General features: G+C 44.1%; 1 protein-coding gene across 7 annotated transcripts in view; it reads left to right on the plus strand.

Moving 5' to 3' along the window:
• LOC116638017 (zinc finger protein 596-like) overlaps positions 1 to 20,041 on the plus strand; it is a 21,446-nt gene extending 1,405 nt beyond the window's left edge. Inside the window, exons 1-8 of one of the 7 annotated variants that reach the window (XM_032413766.1) lie at positions 163 to 328; positions 7,994 to 8,003; positions 9,235 to 9,321; positions 10,019 to 10,175; positions 10,738 to 10,864; positions 11,600 to 11,695; positions 12,252 to 12,334; positions 17,754 to 20,041. In XM_032413766.1, coding sequence (XP_032269657.1) covers positions 10,071 to 10,175; positions 10,738 to 10,864; positions 11,600 to 11,695; positions 12,252 to 12,334; positions 17,754 to 19,091 — 1,749 coding nt within the window. In that variant the 5' untranslated portion in view covers positions 163 to 328; positions 7,994 to 8,003; positions 9,235 to 9,321; positions 10,019 to 10,070 and the 3' untranslated portion in view covers positions 19,092 to 20,041. Of the gene's footprint in view, positions 1 to 162; positions 329 to 7,993; positions 8,004 to 9,234; positions 9,322 to 10,018; positions 10,176 to 10,737; positions 10,865 to 11,599; positions 11,696 to 12,251; positions 12,335 to 17,753 lie in introns of those variants that run through there. The other 6 variants (XM_032413772.1, XM_032413768.1, XM_032413767.1 and 3 more) reach the window with 6 other exon arrangements.
• Positions 20,042 to 20,393: the final 352 nt, after the last annotated feature.

The raw sequence follows: 20,393 nt of genomic DNA on the forward strand, positions 1-20,393 counted from the left end.
GGGGCCCGGGGAGGGCGAGCGCGGAGCCGGGACGGGACGTCGGCGGAAGGGCGGGGCCGCGGCCGGCGTGGGGCGGGGCCCGGGTGGGGCGAGCGCGGAGCAGGGACGGGACGACGGCGGAGGGGCGGGGCCGCGGCCGGCGTGGGGCGGGGCCCGGGCAGGGTGCGTACGGAGGTAGGAAGAGGCGGCCGCAGACTTTCCGGTCGGCCCCTCGTTCGCTGTTGCGCGCCGGCCGGCTGGCCGCTCGGGTCGGTTGGCGGCTGCCTGGTGTCCGAGGGATCCGGCCGCTGCTTCCCTACTTCCGGGGAGCTGTTTCGGGCAGTTCCAGGTGAGACTTAGAGCCGCGAGGCCTCTTGCCCTGCGTGCGCAGACGCCTCCCGGGTCGGGTGACAGGTGTGTGCACGGCCCCCGGTTGTGTGGACGCGCCGGGCTGGGGGCGCGGGGCCGGCGGGACCCCGGCCGCCGCCGCCGCCGCGGCTGCTGCGCTGGACGCGGGTTCGCGGAGCGAGCGGGGGTGGCGGAGGCCAGGCGGGAGAGAGCGGGGCGTCCTCGGCGGGAGGCAGAGCCGCGGCCGCGGGCTCCGTGTCGGGACTTGGGGCGAGCGGGGCTGGCATCCGCGTGTCGGTGTAGGTCGTTAAGTGCTCCGTGGATGGCGAGTTCCCGTTGTCCGACGTCTGCTGTCAGAGCTATCCGAAAATGTTTAATTTTGAGAAGTATGGGGTATTCTAATCAGGGTTTTTGTTTTCTATTTCTCGATGTTTTGTGTCCAGTTAGGATAATGAGGCTTGTAAAACGGGTACTGTTTAGGAAATACGTGGTTTTTGCTTTTAGTTAATGAAAAATTAATTTTTTAGTATCTGAGGACATTTGATACGGATGTTTATTGTTTCCCATTGTTAACCTTAAAAGTAGAACTGCCATTTATTTTACCAGCTGGTAAATATTGGGGAATATTTGGGAATAGAATTGCAATCCGGGACAAACAAGCTGTAGAAAAACTGTAGGCAAGTAGGGGAACAAAGGAGAGGCATGCTTTTTTAAGGAGAAAAGGGGTAAGTTGGGAAGGTTGCTGTGAACTAAAAGTCCATTGGAGGAAACTGGGAGTTTGAAGTGTGGTGGCTTCTCATTGGCTGAGCTGTGGTCCTGGGGGGGATGAGGAGAGCTTTTCTTCCTCCTGCTGGAGTTGTAGAGTAGTATCCACGTGCAAGGTCAAGTCCCTGAAAGGTCCAGTCCCTCTTCCTACTGGGTCTGCAGTTGCCTGAGAGTTCTCCCTGCCAGATCTCCCGACTCCATTTTAGGGAGGTTTCCCATTACGAATTTTCACACCATAAACATTAAAAAACAATGATCAAATTGGATTTTCAAATTTCAGTAGCTTCATTTATACCCTTAATAAACTCTTACAAGAAACTGTAAATTAATAATCTTCTTTTTAATGTTTCTTTTGGAAACACTGAGGTTTATGCTGGTTGGAATTTGGCAATACTAGATTGCAACTGTTCATGCTGCAGAACTTCCCAAAGATTATAAGAGAGGACACCCTTCTGGCTTTCTCAAAACTTCTTTTTTTTTTTTTTTAAGATTTTATTTATTTATTTGACAGAAAGAGGCAGCGAGAGAGGGAACACAAGCAGGGGGAGTGGGAGAGGGAGAAGCAGGCTTCCCGCTGAGCAGGGAGCCCAATGTGGGGCTCCATCCCAGGACCCTGGGATCACGACCTGAGCCAAAGGCAGACGCTTAACGACTGAGTCACCCAGGCGTCCCTATGGCTTTCTCAAAACTTTTAAGTCGATTTAATATTAATATTTGAACTCAAATCAATTGAGAATTTGGTAGATATTTTTCTGTTAGGCAATAGAACAGTAACCACTCTGGAGTTCTTACAAAGAAGGGAGGCCCTGCTCTCCTCCAAATCTCCAAATCTCCATTCCCCTGAGCTCAGCTTACTCCTCTCAGACCTGCTAGGAAGTGGACTCTGACTAAGGAGCCAGGACTTTATACCATTGGTGGTCAAGTAGTCTTAACATTTGGACTCTCCATTTACTTTTTCTTCATCCCCTCTCTGCTTACATAGGAGTCAAGTGATAGAATTCTATGTAACCCATCCAGCCTCCAGGTCACCTTCTCCATCAAATCCTCAATGTTTAGGTTTATATATAATGTGTATTTGGGAGTCTCCACATCATATGGAATGAGTCCCCTTGAGTCTGTATGGGATGCATATCTCCCTATGACAAACTGAGCCCATAAGGTGGGTATCTGAGTAAACCAAACTAAACTGTACACCATGTCTCCGAGTCTCTGTTTCCTTGCATCCCTTTTTCAGGAGAAAATGCATCCCTACATAAGTAGTGCTTATTATAATGGAAATTATTCTTGGACCACTTTCCATTGAGGTTATAAATTATTTCACATAATCATGTGAATTTTGACTTTGCATGGGCGTTTTCGTGGGTGTCAACAGGGGAGAGCATAGGGATTTGATATTCTCTTACTTTCTGAAATGACCACTGCTTATGTTTTATCTAATAAAAACCAGTTTTCCTGGACCGCTAACTTAAAGGACAGAAAGAGCCAGCAGTAGGGAGCAACTATCAGATCCAAATAGAATATCTTTAGTCTTTTTACTTTAAGATTAGCATCTCCCTTCTCAACTCTCTGCCTCTCAGATATAACTGAGCTGGGGTGAATATAAGGAGCTCTGTCTCAGCAATTGTATCTTAATGCTTCTATTCATTTTCCTTTCACAAAGAAGCTTCCATATGGTGTTTTGTTTGCGGAAAAAATACACAAACAGATTTTAGTATTTGTTTGCCAGAGATGAACACTGAACAAAACAGAAATGAAATGTAATATTAAAACCTCGGTTGGGGCGCCTGGGTGGCTCAGTCGTTAAACATCTGCCTTCGGCTCAGGTCATGATCCCGGGGTCCTGGGATCAAGCCCCGCATCGGGCTCCCTGCTCCGCGGGAAGCCTGCTTCTCCCTCTCCCACCTCCCCTGCTTGTGTTCCCTCTCTCGCTGTCTCTCTCTGTCAAATAAATAAATAAAATCTTTAAAAATAAATAAATAAATAAATAAAACCTGGGTTGTTAACTGTCACCAGAGGGCTGTAACTGACTCACTGTTGCAGCACACAGACCACTTGGCTAGGTCACGGTCCTGTCAGGCTTGCCTCACCTTGGGACATTTGCATATGCTCTTTCCTTCTCAGCACTGGTCTCCCCAGGCCTCTTCGTGAATGACCTTCAGCTGCACTTTCCAGTCTCCACAAATGTTGCTTTTTCAGTACCACACCTTTTCTTCCCTAACAAATATTTATTCAATTGTTTCATATTTACAACTGTGCGTACAATTTTTTTTTTTTTAAAGATTTTTATTTATTTGAGACAGCACAGGTGGGCAGTAGGGTCAGAGAGGGAGAAGCAGACTCCCCCCTGAGTAGGGAGCCCGACGCGGGGTGGGGGGGCTCCATTCCAGGACCCCGGGATCAGCCGAAGGCAGACGCTTACACTGAGGCCACCCAGGCGCTCTGAGCCTACACTTTAAAGGGGGGAAACTTCTGTTTTTGGATTTTTCTCTATAGAGACCCTTATAAGCTTTTATTCCCCTATAATTTATCAAAGTTCTGGGTCTGTGTCCCCTTTTCCCCTGCCATTTTGCAGAATGGATGCTGCGTTAGCAGGACTGAAAACCACATTAATCTCATTGTCCGTCTCCCTCAGAGCCCTTGGGTGGGTGATCAGGTGCATAGATCAACAACAGTCGTATTTTGAAAGGAATCTTTTCTGAGCAGTAGATCCTCAATGGTGGTTTACAATATTCAATAAACCATGTTGTAGACAGATGTGTTGTCATCCAGGCTGTGTTGTTCCATTTACAGGGCACAGGCAGAGTAGATTAAGCATGATTCTGAAGGGCCCTAGGATTTCAGAATGGTTCGTGGACACTGGCTTCCACTTAGAGTCACCAGCTGCATTAGCCCCTCACAAGAGAGTCAGCCTGTCCTTTGAAGCTTTGAAGCCAGGCATTGACTTCTCTCCGGTTATGAAAGCCCTACATGGCATCTTCTTCCAACAGAAGGCTGTCGGGTCTACACTGACAGTCTGTTGTTGAGTGTAGCCACGTTCCTGAATTCTCTGAGCTAGATCTTCTGGATGATGTGCTGCAGCTTCTCCATCAGCACCTGCTGCCTCACCTTGTCCTCTCATGTTATGGAGACGCCTTCTTTCCCTAATGCTCACCAGCCAGTCTCTGCTGGCTTCAGACTTTTCTTCTGCAGCTTCCCCACCTCCCTCAGCCTTCACGGAACTGAAGGCAGTTAGGGCCTTGCCGTGGGTTAGGCTTTGACTTAGGGAATGTTGTGTTCTATCCAGACCACTCAGACTTTCTCCATATCAGCAATAAGCTTGTTTCACTTCACTTTCTTATTCATGTGTTCACTGGACTAGCGCCTTTTTTTTTTAAGATTTTATTTTTTTTTTTACTATTTTTTAAAGATTTTATTTATTTGACAGAGAGACACAGTGAGAGAGGGAACACAAGCAGGGGGAGTGGGAGAGGGAGAAGCAGGCTTCCCGCTGAGCAGGGAGCCCGAAGCGGGGCTCAATCCCAGGACCCTGGGATCATGACCTGAGCCGAAGGCAGACTCTTAACAACTGAGCCACCCAGGCCCCCCCCCCTTTTTTTTAAGATTTTATTTATTTGACAGAGACAGCAAGAGAGGGCACACAAGCAGGGGGAGTGGGGGAGGGAGAAGCAGGCTTCCCGCTGAGCAGAGAGCCCGATGCGGGGCTCCATCCCAGGACCCTGGGATCATGACCTGAGCTGAAGGCAGACGCTTAACCACTGAGCCACCCAGGCGCCCCTGTAGGGTTATTAATTGGCCTAATATCAATATTGTTGTGTCTTATGGACCAGAGACCCAAGGAGAGGGAGAGAGATGGGGGGACAGCTTAGTGGAGCAGTCAGAACACACAGAACAGGGGCGCCTGGGTGGCTCACATGGTTAAGCCTCTACCTTCGGCTCAGGTCATGATCCTGGGGTCCTGGGATTGAGCCCCACATCTGGCTCCTGGCTCAGCGGGGAGCCTGCTTCTCCCTCTCCCTCTGTCTCTCCCCCTGCTCATGGTCTCTCTATCTTTGTGTCTCAAATGAATAAATAAAATCTTAAAAAAAAAACAACAACTCTGCGGAGTGCACTAAAATGAGGTGTGCCTGTGGTGAAAACCTGGAGGGGAGACGTTGTGTACCCTTCTAGGCCCAGGGCATTGCCCGCAGCACCCCTCCTGGTCACCTCGAGGCAGGCAAATGGAATCTTTGTGCGGACCCTTCTCTCCCATTAGCTCCTGGGAAGAGAGAAAGACCATCCAACACAGATCTCTTCAAGTCAGATTTCTTGAAATCCTAGTGACTGTAATACTCGACATGCTTCAAAATATTATAAGTTCCAAGAATAAATTATACTTTTAGTGTTGGTTTTCCCATAAATAGGATGTGTTTCAACTATTTTTTAATAATACGAAAAAGCTGATAAGTCTTAGGATCTATCTTAATATATAAAAGAATAAATGACTTCTGAAGAAAATTATCAGGCAGTGTATTTTCATTTTAGGCACAGGCATTTGATTCCAGAAAGAATGGTTTGTCTTGTTTTCTTTTCAGTGTATTTATATCAAATATAAAAGTGAATCTATACTAACTCTCAAAAGTTGAGAGTATTATTTTTATAGCAGGCATTTGAGGTGATCAAGTGCTCCGTCTCCAGGGTTCTCTTCTGTGTCGTCTTGCCTAGTCACACTGCAGTGTCCTTGCGGCAGTGAGGATCTCTCTTCATCAGACGGACGTGTGCGGTAGGAGACTCTGAACAGGGCTTGTGCCAGACAGAGGAGCTGTCCTAGAGAATAAGAAGGATAAATTGTCAGACTCTGTTGTTTAGAGGCTAATTTAGGAGAGATAATTTAAAGAAATTTAAGGAAAAAAACTGTGTATGTAATCCTAAAGGATATAACTCTTATGTAAAATGCAGATATTTTAGTTAATTCTTAAAAATTTATTTGAGCAGGGGCGCCTGGGTGGCTCAGTTGGTTAAGCATCTGCCTTCAGCTCAGGTCATGATCTCAGGGTCTGGGATTGAGTCTGGTGCTGGGCTTTCTGCTCAGCGGGGAGCCTGCTTCTCTCTCTTCCTCTGCCTCTCCCCCTGCTTGTGTGCTCTCTGTCTCTCTCTCAAATGAATAAATAAAACCTGTAAAAAATTTATTTGAGCGAAGTCTTAGGAATACTCATGGAAGTACGAATAATTTTAAAGACTTATTTTTTTCATGGTAACAGAACTTGTGTAAAATTGCTGAGACAAGCAGGGAGCCGACCGCAGTGGGAGGAGCTGGGTGGATGAGCTATGGCAGCAGGCAGGAGGGTTTCAGGGCCTGAAGATCATGGCAGGTCTAAAGGCCCTACTTCAAGGCCAGTGAGAAAGCATGGAAGAAATTAAAGCTGGAGAGTGTTATGAATAAATTTGTGCTTGTAAATGATATCAGCCCCACGCAACAGCCTCTGGGGAGGGGAGAGCTTGCTGGAGGTTGAGCTCAGTTTGGAGACTTTGCAGGTTGGTGAAAGCTTCTACCTGCTGGAGGGTAGTGCACCCCACCTCCACGGGGACAGGGATGATGCACTGGGAACCTTCCTGGACCTTACCCCATGTACCTCTTCATCTGACTGCTCATTTTTGTCCTTTATAACAGACCAGTAAGCTCAAGTGAAGTTTTTCCTAAATTCTAGGAGTCATTCTAGAAAATTACCAAACCTCCTTTGAGGGGTTGTGGGAACCCCTGGACCTGCAGTGTGCCCAGCAGAAGTGTGAGTAGCCCGGCACTACATCTGCTGCTGGCATCTGGAGTAGAGGAAGGCTTGTGGGGATCTGATGATGACTCGGGGAAGAGACTGCCAGGATTGAGCCAAACCCTGGCACACCCAGTCGCTGTCAGAGAATTTGCTGGTGTGGAAAAAAAAAAAAAAAAAAGACTACTTATTTGAATGTTTGGATTTTGAGAAATAGGACTGTTGTCTGTTACGGGGTGTTGGTCATTAAACGGGTGGAAGAAATGGGTGTATCAGGGAGATAGGCAGATCTAACAAAAGGGGATTTTTGATCTCCGATAGTTTTGAGCACAAGCCATGTAACCAGGCATTGGGACAGGTCTTGCATACGCAGTTGGAACAAAACTGCATTTTCTTGTCCTGGATGCATGTGGAAAGGAGGATATGGGGATTGAAGTGGGCTGGTAGACTAAAGGTGGTCCCCAGGTGGGAGGACTGATTCTGAGCAGCTGCTGGAAGGAGGCACGGCGGGGATTGCTGAGGGGCATTCCTGCTAAGACCTAGGGGTGGTTTGTACCCCTGAAGAGGACCGTGAAATCTGAGTTTGGGAAATAGACCAAAGTTAAAGTGTTAGCTGTATCATTCTTTAGCCATGTAGTTTTGTCATATTACTAAAGCTTTCCAAAACTATGTTCATGTCATTTGTTAAAGAAGTACATGCTGTAGTCATTCCGGGAGGCTGTAACACAGCGGACTTGGTGGCTTAGACAACACACATTTATTTTTCACAGTTCTGGAGCCTGGCAGCTCCCAAGACCAAAGTGTCTGCAGATTCGGGACCTGGTGACGGACCAGTTCCCTGCCACTCACTGAGTCCCAGCATGGCAGAGAGAGCTGTGGGTCTGCTCCTCTAATAATGTCACCGGTTCCTTCATGGGGTCCTACTCTCATGACCTCATCTAAACCACCTCCAGAGACCACCACCTCCAGAGACCACCATGTTGGGCTTTGACTAGTGGAGTTGTGTGGGGGCGGAGGGAACATGGGCATTCAGTCCGTAGCAGTAAATACACCAAAGTCTTTGTAAGGATTAATTAAGTGAATGTATTTAAAGTTCCAAGCAGAAGAGTCATATTTATTAAACTTTTATTTTGTCTTCCTTATTTTCTGGACTCTAGGTATAAGGAGGTGAGTTAAATCTACTTTTGTTTGTGATATATCATTTTTCCATGAAATACAATTAAGTAATAAAATTTTGGTAAGAATTTAAAGTTTGCCAATACTTTATTTATTTTTAAAAATTTATTTATTTGAGAGAGAGAGAGAGATTGAGAGAGCGAGTGAGAGGAGGGGCAGAGGGAGAAGCAGACTCCCCGCGGAGCAGGGAACCCGATGCGGGGCTTGATCCCAGGACCCTGGGACCATGACCTGAGCCGAAGGCAGACACCTAACTGACAGCTACCCAGGCGCCCCATAAAGTTTACCAATATTTTTAAATGTAAGACTTATGAAATGCTGGGGTGTTGTTTGTGCTGATGATTAATGTAGGACAGTATTCCAGTTACAAATTTACTAAAATGTTAGATTGAAGAAATTTCCTTGTAAGATGCTTGCATTCTACATTTTCTAAGTTGGGGACTTTTAGGTTTGGGGTTTAGGGAAAGAATTAAATAACCTTATGAAAACCTTGCTGGTTAACTTACAAACTAGGGAGCCTGGGTGGCTCAGTCGTTAAGCGTCTGCCTTCTGCTCAGGTCATGATCCCAGAGTCCTGGGATCGAGCCCCGCATCGGGCTCCCTGCTTCATGGGAAGCCTGCTTCTCCCTCTCCCACTCCCCCTGCTTGTGTTCCCTCTCTCGCTGTCTCTCTCTGTCAATTAAATAAATAAATAAAATCTTAAAAAAAAAAAAAAAAAAAAAAAACTTAAAACTCAATGATTTTCACTTCCTTGTCTGAGGGGCTCCTGGGTGGCACAGTTGGTTTCGGGTTGGGTCGTGATCTCAAGAGTCCTGGGATCGAGCCCCACGTCGGCCTCCATGCTCAGCATGGGGTCTGCTTGAGAGTCTCTCTTCCTCTGCCCCTCACTCCTGCTGTCTCTCTGTCCCTCTCTAAAATAAGTAAAATCTTTAAAAAAAAAAAAAACCCAGCTTGCTGGTTAACTTATAAACTCTACGATTTTCATTCCCTTATCTGGAAATAGAAAAGAATCTTCATATTTTATTTACTAGCAACAGTAGCCAAAGCCTTCTCACTTTTGCTCCAGGCAGATGTGAGAGCTGCCCACTTCTCTGAGGGCCCATGGCATGTTCTTGTAGAGGGAGCTGGGGGGTTGCATGCAGGGGTCTCAGGGATTCACGATCAGGATCTCCAGGAATGGGGGATAAGACTAGAGTCTCTTGGCTTCTCTCTCCTTGCTCAGCTTTTCCTGCATATTGCTTGTACTCTCTGTGAGTGGAGATCCAGAGGAGGCGAGGGGGTGGCTGAATTCTTGAGAATGCAGCTGCAGGTGAGTGGAGATGGGCTCTTGCTCTGGATAAAAGCTCTGTTGCCAGTGGATGGGAAGGCCTCTCTTGGCCTGAGTCTCCTCAGTGCACCCAGGCAATGTTCAGGGAGCTGGGCACTGCTTAATTGTTCCCAGGACTTAGGGATGCTTGTGCTTGGTCAGGGATTGATCAGGAAATCATCTCCTTTCCAACATTTAGATATCTCATTCTCCGTGAAGGATGTCCTTGCAGAAAAGAAATTGGCAGAGTTTTCTTTCTCCTCCATCATACGGTCTTAGTTGGGAAATGGTGTGCTCATTAGTCCTAGTAACGTGGGGAGGGGTGACATTCGGCCCATGAGGGGACAGGTGTTCGAGCTGTGCAGTTTTTTAGAGAACACAAGAAACATCTGTGTAAGAGAAGAAAGAAGAAATCATGTTTTCCTCTCAATTTTAAACTTAAAAATTTTGTTAACATGTACTTGAAGTTTGGGAGCTTCCAAAGATGACTAAAATCCTCTTTACTACCTTTATCCCTTTCACCCATTTTCCCTCTTTGTGATTAAACTTTGTTAAAATTGGAAATCTGAAAACAGTGCCTGGGGAGTATTTTTTAAAAATTAGCTGTGCATTTTAGAGTAAAATTTAAAATCCTGAAGCAGTTTTTGAAGGACCAAGAGAGGCCAGAACTAATTGAGAGGATTCTCTTGCCTTTGAACAGAAAAACAGCATTAATATACAGAGAACCGATCCAAGGATAATTGCTGTTGAGAATGGAGAGCTCGCTGCAAGAGGGATCACTGTGGGGCCATCCTTCAGAAGAGCAATCTCAGGAGCCCCTCACGATACTGTCTGCCCTGATCTCTTCTAAAGAACAAGTGAGTTTTGTACGATGAGTGGTGGGCCTTGCTTCATGAGTCTCTCCCTGTTCATATGAGTGGACCGATCACGTGTGTGGTCAGTGTTGGCGCTGAAAGAAGCATTTGCACAATAGCTCAGTGGAAATCACAGCACCACTATGTATAAGTTTGTTTTTCTAGTAATCTCTATGAACCTGGGGCTCGAACGCATGACCCCAGGATCCAGAGTCACATGCTCTTCCAACTGAGCCAGCCAGGTGCCCCTCAGTGCTATTTAATCTAGGTTATAATTGCCAACCAGGAAGTCAAAATTAACAGTTTATTGGGAAATTGCCAGGTGATTTCACATTGAGATTCCTTGATAATGAAGTAATTGTGGGCCTACTGTGTGCGTCTTTCTTTTTGAATGTGTCTGAAAGGCATAGGCAGATCACGGGAGAACGTGCGATTTGAGCCACACACAGCGTTTGACCTCCTATCCACACGGTTTCCCCCTTTGCCGTCAGTATCCTATTGACAGTTCTGTCCTATGGATTACTAAGCATGGGCCTATTGAAACACACTCTCTGTGATATTCTAGGAATCTGTGACCTTCAAAGATGTAGCCATAGACTTAACCCAGGAGGAGTGGACCCTGATGGACAGGTCCCAGAGGAAGATGTACATTGATGTGATGCTGGAGAACATCACTCATCTGGTCTCCGTGGGTGAGTCAGCCGCCATCTGTCCGTTCATTCAGTCATTCGTTCATTCATTCATCTTTTTATTGATTAACCGTGTAGGCAGGAGCTTCCACAGATTCTAACAGCTCTCTGCCCTAACTCATATTCTTTTGTAGCCCTTCTCTTCTGACTAGATGAAATTTGTAAATTTCTTTACTGTCATCAAGTGTGTTACATAATAATTTGAATTATAGTCGTCTTGACTACAATTGTGTGTCGTTCAATTGCACTTTCTCCAAGACCCAGAACAATGCTGGAAATACAGTGAATAGTTTTTGGATGGATAAATAAAGATCTTAACTATTTTCTGCTCTGGGCGCTATGGTGAAGTTTGAGCACAGTAGAAAATCGAACACCTTGTATCACTTTCCACATAAAACTCCACAGAATATTCTGATGGAGCGTATGTTTATTGTCTTCCTTTGGAAATAATGTTAACCGCCCTGTGAGAACACTGATTTCATTCCTTCTGGATGCACACGCTGAGCCTTCTGCACTTGCTGAGCTTGGGCAGGAGCATCAGCAAACAGAGGTGTTGACTGACCTGGGTGCAGTGTCAGGCTGAGAACTCCACTGATGTTTCCAGTGTTGAAGGCGTTATTCTCGGGGCTGTTGTGCAGTGCTCACACTGCTCTTCCTCAGCAGCCTGCACAGTAGAATATCATGCACTGTTCTCAGCGCAGAACTGTAAATTCACGTACCCTTCTTCCATTGATCTAGGGTGTCAGTTCTTCCAATCAGATGTGATTTCCCAGTGGGAACAAGGAGGGGTGCTGTGGAGGGAAGACAGAGGACTTGCCCAAGGCTGGAGTCCAGGTGAGCTGTGGACACAGGCGCTCAGTGCGAGAAGTCTAGTGAGTCAGTGAGCAGGATCTTGTTATTGATGTCACGCACGTTTCCTTGAGTGAATGATAGCTTCAGAAGACCAAGTGGCCAGTGAGCCTGCATTCCTCAGACTTTGTCATTAACTTGTCACACATCAGTTTCTCTTCGTACATCTGTACTTATATTTGACCTCAGAGAAGCAATGTTCCTGTCCTCATAGGATGTAAAATTTCACATTGTGGTCTTGGTCATGATTTCTGCTCTTTCTCTCTCTCTTTTTTAAATGATTTCCACTCTCATATTTTCTGCAACAGCCCATCATTATTTATTTTTCTTTTTTGAGGTTTTTTCTAATATTATTATGATTGATATTATTCTCAAGTGCTTGTCTATTCACCAGTATAATCCTCAGTTTCACATTATTTGGTCATGCAGTGGTTAGTATTAGGAACACACATGGGTCTTGTGTGTTTTTCAACACTTTAATTCCCCTACTCTACTCAAGATATTTCTTAGGTTTATTTCTTATTATCTTCAATTATTTCAGGCTTGGAAAACAGCCATAAAAAGGAAGAAACAATATCTATGCAAGATATCTTCAAGGAGGACCCATCTAACTACAACACAATAGTAAGTTTCATGAGGACAAACCTTGCCTGTCCGTGTTGGAGGCATGGGACTCGGATAAGTTAACAATGCATAAAAATCACATATTGCCACAGAATGTGGTCAAAAATTTAATTTGGGGAAGAAATTAGCCTGGATTTAAACTTTAACAACTCTGTTAAAATGATAATTGTATAACCATGGTTTATTTGCATGAAACATAATGACATCTTCAAAAGCACTCAGTCCTCCAGTAAAGATGCTACCAAGGTGTTCTATAACAAAAGATTCATGGCAGCCAAACTCTCTGCTTCGAAGGGGAAAAAACACTTCATTGGTATTATAAAAATCTAATAGAAACCGAAAGAAGAAAAGAGAGATCTGCACATAGATGAGGGCAGGAGTAAGCAGTAAAGGAGAACAAGACAAAGTTCCATCAACTCGGGTGCTTAGAACATCCAACCTCATCAGCTGGGGAAGCCCTGTGGAAACAGCCGGGCTGCAGTCCCGGTGGAGAGGCCTGGGCGGAGTGTCCTCCGTCCTCCCCTCAGCTGAAACTTCCCACTGACCATCCCCACAAGGGCTGTATTTATAGGGCACAGGACGGGGTCTGAAGTTAAACATTTGTTTGCCTACGTGCAGTTTGGAGTGAGCTGCATTTCTGTGTTATCACGTCTTTGCATCTTCAAGGAGTCTGGGCTGTGTTTGTTTGCCTCCCTCTCAGACTCCATTCTGGGGGTACAGCCCAGCCTGGAGCAGGAGGGGATGTAAGACGAGACTTACAGCTCTTGGCGTCCAGACCAGAAGGGTCCGTTCTGACCTGGAAGCCAGCTAATGTCCACTAACCAGGCTCCCGAGGTCACTCATGCAGCAGGAGTCTCACACACATCATTGTTTAGCCTGCCTGTGTTCGTGCAGGTCGGGGTGGAAGGTTCTGCGGGACAAATCACAGAAACCTCCATCCATACAGTACATTCGGTCCTTGAGTTGTCCTGCATGATACGATACCATGTGTACCTGCAAGGCACTTTTGATACATCCACAAGTCCAACAACATATAAATAGTACAGTGAATGTTATGAGTACAGCATCCTGTAGAAACCCTCCTTAACGGGGTAACCAGTCCAATAAACTAGGGGAAGTATTGATTGGATTAATTAATGGTTGGTAATGGAAAATTAGCACTGTCACAAGCATAGATTCTCGTTTTAAACTGACATCATTGGGAATTTGCTTTCTCAATTTTACATGTGTATGTTCACCGTCATCGGACAAGGTGATAGCTGTTAGTCCTGGGGTGAGATTACAGTGCTCTCGACGAGTTTGGTCAGTGAGGTCAAGAAGATGTCCGACGTGTTTTTGGGAGTAAATCTTGTGTCCATCACGACACCAGGTCCTACATGTAGAGAGCGGTGGGCCCAACAGGGCAGGATCAGTGGCTGTCCTACTTGGGTGGAGATAGCCTTGGCTTGAGTCCAGGCGATGGGAGAGCATAGAATCCAAACATGATAGAATGTTTTATCATCGGAGTACATGAGCATCATTGTAGCAACCCCTCCTTGAGCAGTTACTTCAGCAGAAGGGGGAATGTTGTCGGATGGCTTTGGAAGGTAAGTTAGCATCTGAATTAATATTCCAGCATATTAATATTGGCTAGAAGGGTTTGTCATACACCTTATTTGTAAATTAGGGATCTTCATCTGCCCTAATGGAATCTGATTTTGACCAATAGGTCTATCGGTCAGGATTTTTAAAACCTCTGTTAAGTATAAGTTTCATTTTGATTAAGAGCCATCCCATACTTTTTTAAATTGTTGTTTAAAAAAAATCTGTTTATCTGTGTCATCAATTCAGCCGCCTGGGGGTAATAGGGAATATGACAGATCCATTCAGTATCATAGGAGGAAGCAAAAGCTTTTACTAACTTACCTGTCAAGTGGGAGCTGTTACCATTCTGGGTCTGAGTAGGTACATCATCATAGAATAGTCTCTAAGGTTTTGATAGTTTTCTTTTGGGTGGTGTGGGCAAATGGGCCATCTATTAAATACCCAGAGAAAGTGTCCACTGCCACACAAATCTGACAGCCTTGGAAGTAGGGTAATGGCCCCACATAACGTATTTGCCAAATTTGGGCAGGAGGCTTCGCTGCTGATTCTGCCCCTTGTACTGTGGTGGGATTTCTTGCTTTTGCCAAATCTGACAAGTTGGACATTTTAATACATTTTCTTTCATGGCATCCCAAGTGATGGGTATCCCACAGTCCTGGGCCCACCTGTGAGTAGCCTACCTTCCCAAGTGTCCGCTTTTCGCCAGTCTGGTGTCAGTTACAGGCTTACCTGTGTTTGTCGTGATTGAACTAGTGAGTTAGCTACTTTGTTGAAGGTCTGCTCTGTGGAGGTAAGCACACTGTGAGCATCTACATGGAAAACAGTAATTTTAGTATTTGGGGCCCGTTGCCAAATGTCTTCCCATAGGCGTCTTCAATAAAAACTAAGTAGTAACCGGTTGTGAACTGTCAGACCAGAATTCTTTGGATGGCAAATTTATGGATCAATTAAGCACAAAGCATGTTTATCAAAAGACTCAAATATCCTTAGTTTCTCTGCAGTAAGAAGTCAGAAGTGCAAGCCTGTTTCAGTAATCAAGTGCTTTAGCACTTCATCCTATTTGGAAAAGACCTAGACATCCAACGAATTCAATCCCAATTCATCATCCAAGCAAAACTTTAAAGTTCCAGGTTACCAAAGACTTTGAAAGCTATCTTAACAGTTACCCATGAAAACTTGGTGACACTAAATTAACCATTATTTTAAGTCATCCTTTTTTTTATTATGTTAATCACCATACATTACATCATTAGTTTTTGATGTAGTGTTCCATGATTCATTGTGTATAATACCCAGTGCTCCATTCAGTATGTGCCCTCCTTAATACCCATCACCAGGCTAACCCATCCCCCTACCCCCTCCCCTCTAGAACCCTCAGTTTGTTTCTCAGAGTTCATAGTCTCTCATGGTTCGTCTCCCCCTCCGATTCCCCCCCCTTCATTTTTCCTTTCCTGCTATCTTCTTTTTTTTTAAGTCATCTTTTTGATAACAAATTGCAACCAAGATAGCATGGGCTTACTTGACCTTTATTAAAACTTTAGGAATTGTAGGGGCGCCTGGGTGGCTCAGTTGTTAATCGTCTGCCTTCGGCTCAGGTCATGATCCCAGGGTCCTGGGATCGGGCTCCCTGCTCGGTGGGAAGCCTGCTTCTTCCTCTCCCCCTGCTTGTGTTCCCTCTCTCGCTCTCTGTCAAAAAATAAATAAAATCTTAAAAAAAAAACAACTTTAGGAATTGCATATAATCTCTAGAATAATTATAGCATTTACCCAAACAACATATCCTAAGGCTTAACATCATTTGTTTGACAGTGCTTTCCAAGTAACTTAACACACCGAATAAAAAGGCCTCGGTCAAAAAGACGTCATTTGCAATTGAAATCTTGGGAAGTTTGTTAAAACCCTAGAAAGTTTTATTTTTTTTATTTTTATTTTTTTTAAGATTTTGTTTATTTGCGAGAGAGACAATGAGAGACAGAGAGCATGAGAGGGAGGAGGGTCAGAGGGAGCAGCAGACTCCCTGCTGAGCAGGGAGCCTGATGTGGGACTCGATCCCGGGACTCCAGGATCATGACCTGAGCCGAAGGCAGTCGCTTAACCAACTGAGCCACCCAGGCGCCCTAAAACCCTAGAAAGTTTTAAAGCACATGCCTAAATTGAATTACAGATGCTTAAAGACCTGATAAAGACAAAACATAGAAACTGGTTTTTCTGAGCAGACAAAAAGAAAACAACCGTTTACATCTTCTTAGCAAGTGCAGACCAATAATTTGAGAAACTTGTCTTTTGAACAGAGAGAAAAGCAGAATTTTAATCTTATACCATGTACTTTTAAAATCCATTCATTTCAATCTTATTTAGTCTGTCCTTATCATACTTAAAATTCCAAAGATCTCCCTTCACAAACCTTCTACAACTTTACTTTGCATTCAGATTTTATCCTAAGCCATTTCTCTCCAAACAACCAGTCTCATCCAGGACAAAATTACCTTCTTTTACCTTCAAAAAAATACATTCCCGTTCCTTACATCTTTTTTACATATCTCCTACTTTCATACATACAGAGTTGCTTCCATTATTTCCGTCCATCTTAGGGTAAGATCTCTTTGAAACTGCCACAGATGTAGCAGTGTATTCAGAATCCACCTTTTTTTAAAACTTCATGTAGCACAGTATCTTGGACTTGTCACATCTCTTCTCTGGCGGGGTGATGCTTCTGCTGCCCTAGGTGGCTCCGTCTGAGAGGTGTTGTCTGTACCCCCGTCATCATCATCCCAGATGTCGCCATCCCACTCCCGTCCAGCAGAACCCATAGCTACGTGCACTTTCTTAGTGTCCATCTTCCCTCTCTTTTATTTCTACCTGGCCAACCGTATGGCCATTTTTTCTGCCCCATGCTGATAGGTGTGGACTTGGTAAGTCTGACATTGAAGCATAGCCATTCTAGATTGTAAATCCGCTACTTCCTTTTCTAATTTTAGTTTTTCCTCCTGGCACTTACCACGATGTGGTCATTTGTCTATAGGCTGTTAACAAACACCATCCCCAGCAAGCTAGGAATGACACATCATCTATCCCAGTTAGAGTCTGCAGAGCGTCTGTGAGCAGTGGTGGCTTGGCTGACTTTATTTTACCTTCCCATTGTTCATACAGACTGACCTGCTTAGACCATTCTTTTGCCAGTGAGCAAAACTGCGGATCTTCCCACTCAGGAATATCAGCATCGGGGGGGGGGGGGGGTTTCCTCTTCGAAACAGAAAAGGCATGTCGTGAATCCGGCTGACTACACCAGTTACGTTCTACATAAAAGATTGACGGCAGCCATACTCTCTGTTTCAAAGGGGAAAAAACACTCGATTGATACTATAAAAATCTACTAGAAACCGAAAGAAGGAAAGGGAAGTCTGTGCATAGATGAGGGCAGGAGTAAGCAGTAAGGGAGAACAAGAAAGGTACATCAACTCTTACAGCTCTTGGCATCCGGACCAGAAGGGCCCGTTCTGACCTGGAAGCCAGCTAATGTCCACTAACCAGGCTCCCGAGGTCACTCATGCAGCAGGAGTCTCACACACATCATTGTTTATCCTGCCTGCGTTCATGCAGGTCGGGGTGGAAGGTTCTGCGGGACAAATCACAGAAACCTCCATCCATATAATATGCAAAGGTAAAAATGTTTGTGCGTGCAGGAGATGAATACCCCATGTGCACATAAGTAACCTGGGGAAGGTTTTAATTGGAGCTTATCACTGAGTGGTCAGCCTAGAATTTATATATAGAGAACTGAATGGATAAATGTTTCTGAGAAGTTCCTGTAACAATCTCATCTCTTTCCCAACAGCAGAAATATCACTCAGGAGAAGACCCTTTTGAACATATTGGGTATGATGAAGTTTTCACTCAGACCTACACATTGACTCAACATGTCTTAACTCACACTGGACAGAGACCCTATAAATGGAGTGAGTGTGGGAAACATTTCAGTCATAGAAGCGACCTTTATAGACACCAGAAAACTTACATGGAAGCAAAACCTTATAAATGTAATCAATGTGAGAAATGCTTCCATAATAGAAGGAAGCTTTGCATACACCAGAGAATTCACACAGGAGAGAAACCCTATAAATGTGATGAATGTGGAAAAAACTTCAGTCGAAATTCCCACCTTCGTTCCCATAAAATAACTCACACAGGAGAGAATCCATTTGTTTGTAATCAGTGTGGGAGTCACTTCAGGTATTTTTCATCTTTAACTAGACATAAGCATATTCATTCTGGACAGAAGCCTTATGAATGTCATCTGTGTGGGAAAGCCTTTGTTCAAAGTTCTTACCTTAAACAACATGAGAGAACACACACTGGAGAGAAACCATATAAATGTCTTCTATGTGGAAAAGCCTTTGTTACAAGCTCTAATCTTAGAGAACATGAGAGAACTCACACTGGAGAGAAACCGTATAAATGTCATCTATGTGGAAAAGCCTTTGTTCAAAGCTCTTGTTTTAGACAACATGAGAGAACACACACTGGAGAGAAACCATACAAATGTCATCTATGTGGAAAAGCCTTTATTACAAGCTCTTGTCTTAAAAAACATGAGAGAACTCACACTGGAGAGAAACCATATAAATGTCTTCTATGTGGAAAAGCCTTTGTTACAAGCTCTAATCTTAGAGAACACGAGAGAACCCACACTGGAGAGAAACCATATAAATGTCCTCTATGTGAAAAAGCCTTTGTTACAAGCTCTAATCTTCGAGAACACGAGAGAACTCATACTGGAGAGAAACCATATAAATGTCATCTGTGTGGAAAAGCCTTTGTTACGAGCTCTTGTCTTCGAGAACATGAGAGAACGCACACTGGAGAGAAACCATATAAATGTCCTTTATGTGGAAAAGGCTTTGTTACAAGCTCTTGTCTTAGAAAACACGAGAGAACCCACACTGGAGAGAAACCATATAAATGTCCTCTCTGTGGAAAAGCCTTTGTTACAAGCTCTAATCTTCGAGAACATGAGAGAACTCATATTGGAGAGAACCCATATAAATGTCCTCTATGTGGAAAAGCCTTTGTTGAAAGCTCTAATCTTAAAGAACTTGAGAGAACTCATACTGGAGAGAACCCATATAAATGCCCTCTATGTGGAAAAGCCTTTGTTACGAGCTCTTGCCTTTGAAGACATGAGAGAACTCACTTTAAATGTAGTGAAAGAACATGGAAGAGCCTTCAGCCACAGCTCTAATCTATAATCCGAGAATTCATAAGTGGGGGAAATTTATGGCCATATTCATTATGGAAATGCCTTCATTTTAAATTTATCCTTACACAACATGAGTGAACTCCATTTGGAGGAACCCTATATTTATCGTCGAGGAGGAAGAGACATTAGCTGATCTCCAGTTGTAGGGTGCACAAGAAAATTCAGTATGAATGATAATCTAACCTTCCTGGAATGGGAAATTACACAGGAGAATCTTACAAAAGGAGGTCACTCTAGGAGAGTAACAAAAATTGATGCTGGGGAGCTTATTCATTGTAATATGCATGGAAAAAACATTTACTAGTAGAAAAACTATTGTAGGCATGTGAAGTTTCACACTCTGTAGAATAGTGAATGAACGGAAGTCTTCAGTGATTTTTAATTCCTTAGTCAACATGCAATTTCTCACATTGTATATATGCCATTGCTAAAATCAGATGAAAGGTTAGAGTTTGCATTAGAAATCCCTGACTAGGAAAAACATCTATCGAGAATGTCTAACCACACAGTTTAGACATTAATTTATATTTTTGCCTGATGGCCTATTATAAAAATGTAAGAAACATATGTAGGATTGTGACATCATCTGGGAATTTTGAATGCAGAATTTTATGACAATTATTTTCTTTCTTAATGGACTCTAGTATGTAGAACTGCATATGAAGCAAAATTGTTGCTAAAAAATCCATTATATTGGTTAGGTCCTAATTTTCATACAGCAATAATTATGATTGGGTTCAACTAGAAAGTAATGTTGAATATTAACTGAAAAACAACACAAGATGATGTGTCATTACTACATATTGTTAACCATGTATGTAGATTATAATGATGAATTAAAGATTAATACATAGTTTGTGACCGGATTCTGCATAAATTTTCATTTTAGAATGGCATTATTGAGACAATGAAGGGTATTACCTGACAATAAGGGGGGTCAGTTCAACAGGATAGAACCTCTGTAAATATTTGTGCATCCAACATAGGAACACCTACATATAGGGATGCCTGGGTGGCTCAGTCGGTTAAGCGTCTGCCTTTGGCTCAGGTCATGGTCTCGGGGTCCTGGGATGGAGCCCCGCGTCCGGCTCTCTGCTCAGTGGGGAGTCTGCTTCTCCCTCTCCCTCTGCCCCTCTCCCCCTGCTCATGATCTCTCTCTGACTCTCAAAATCTTTTAAAAAATGAACAACTACGTATATAAAACATAAACACATGTAA

The sequence above is a fragment of the Phoca vitulina genome, unplaced genomic scaffold (assembly GCF_004348235.1).
Source record: "Phoca vitulina isolate PV1807 unplaced genomic scaffold, GSC_HSeal_1.0 scaffold15, whole genome shotgun sequence".
Taxonomy (NCBI): domain Eukaryota; kingdom Metazoa; phylum Chordata; class Mammalia; order Carnivora; family Phocidae; genus Phoca; species Phoca vitulina.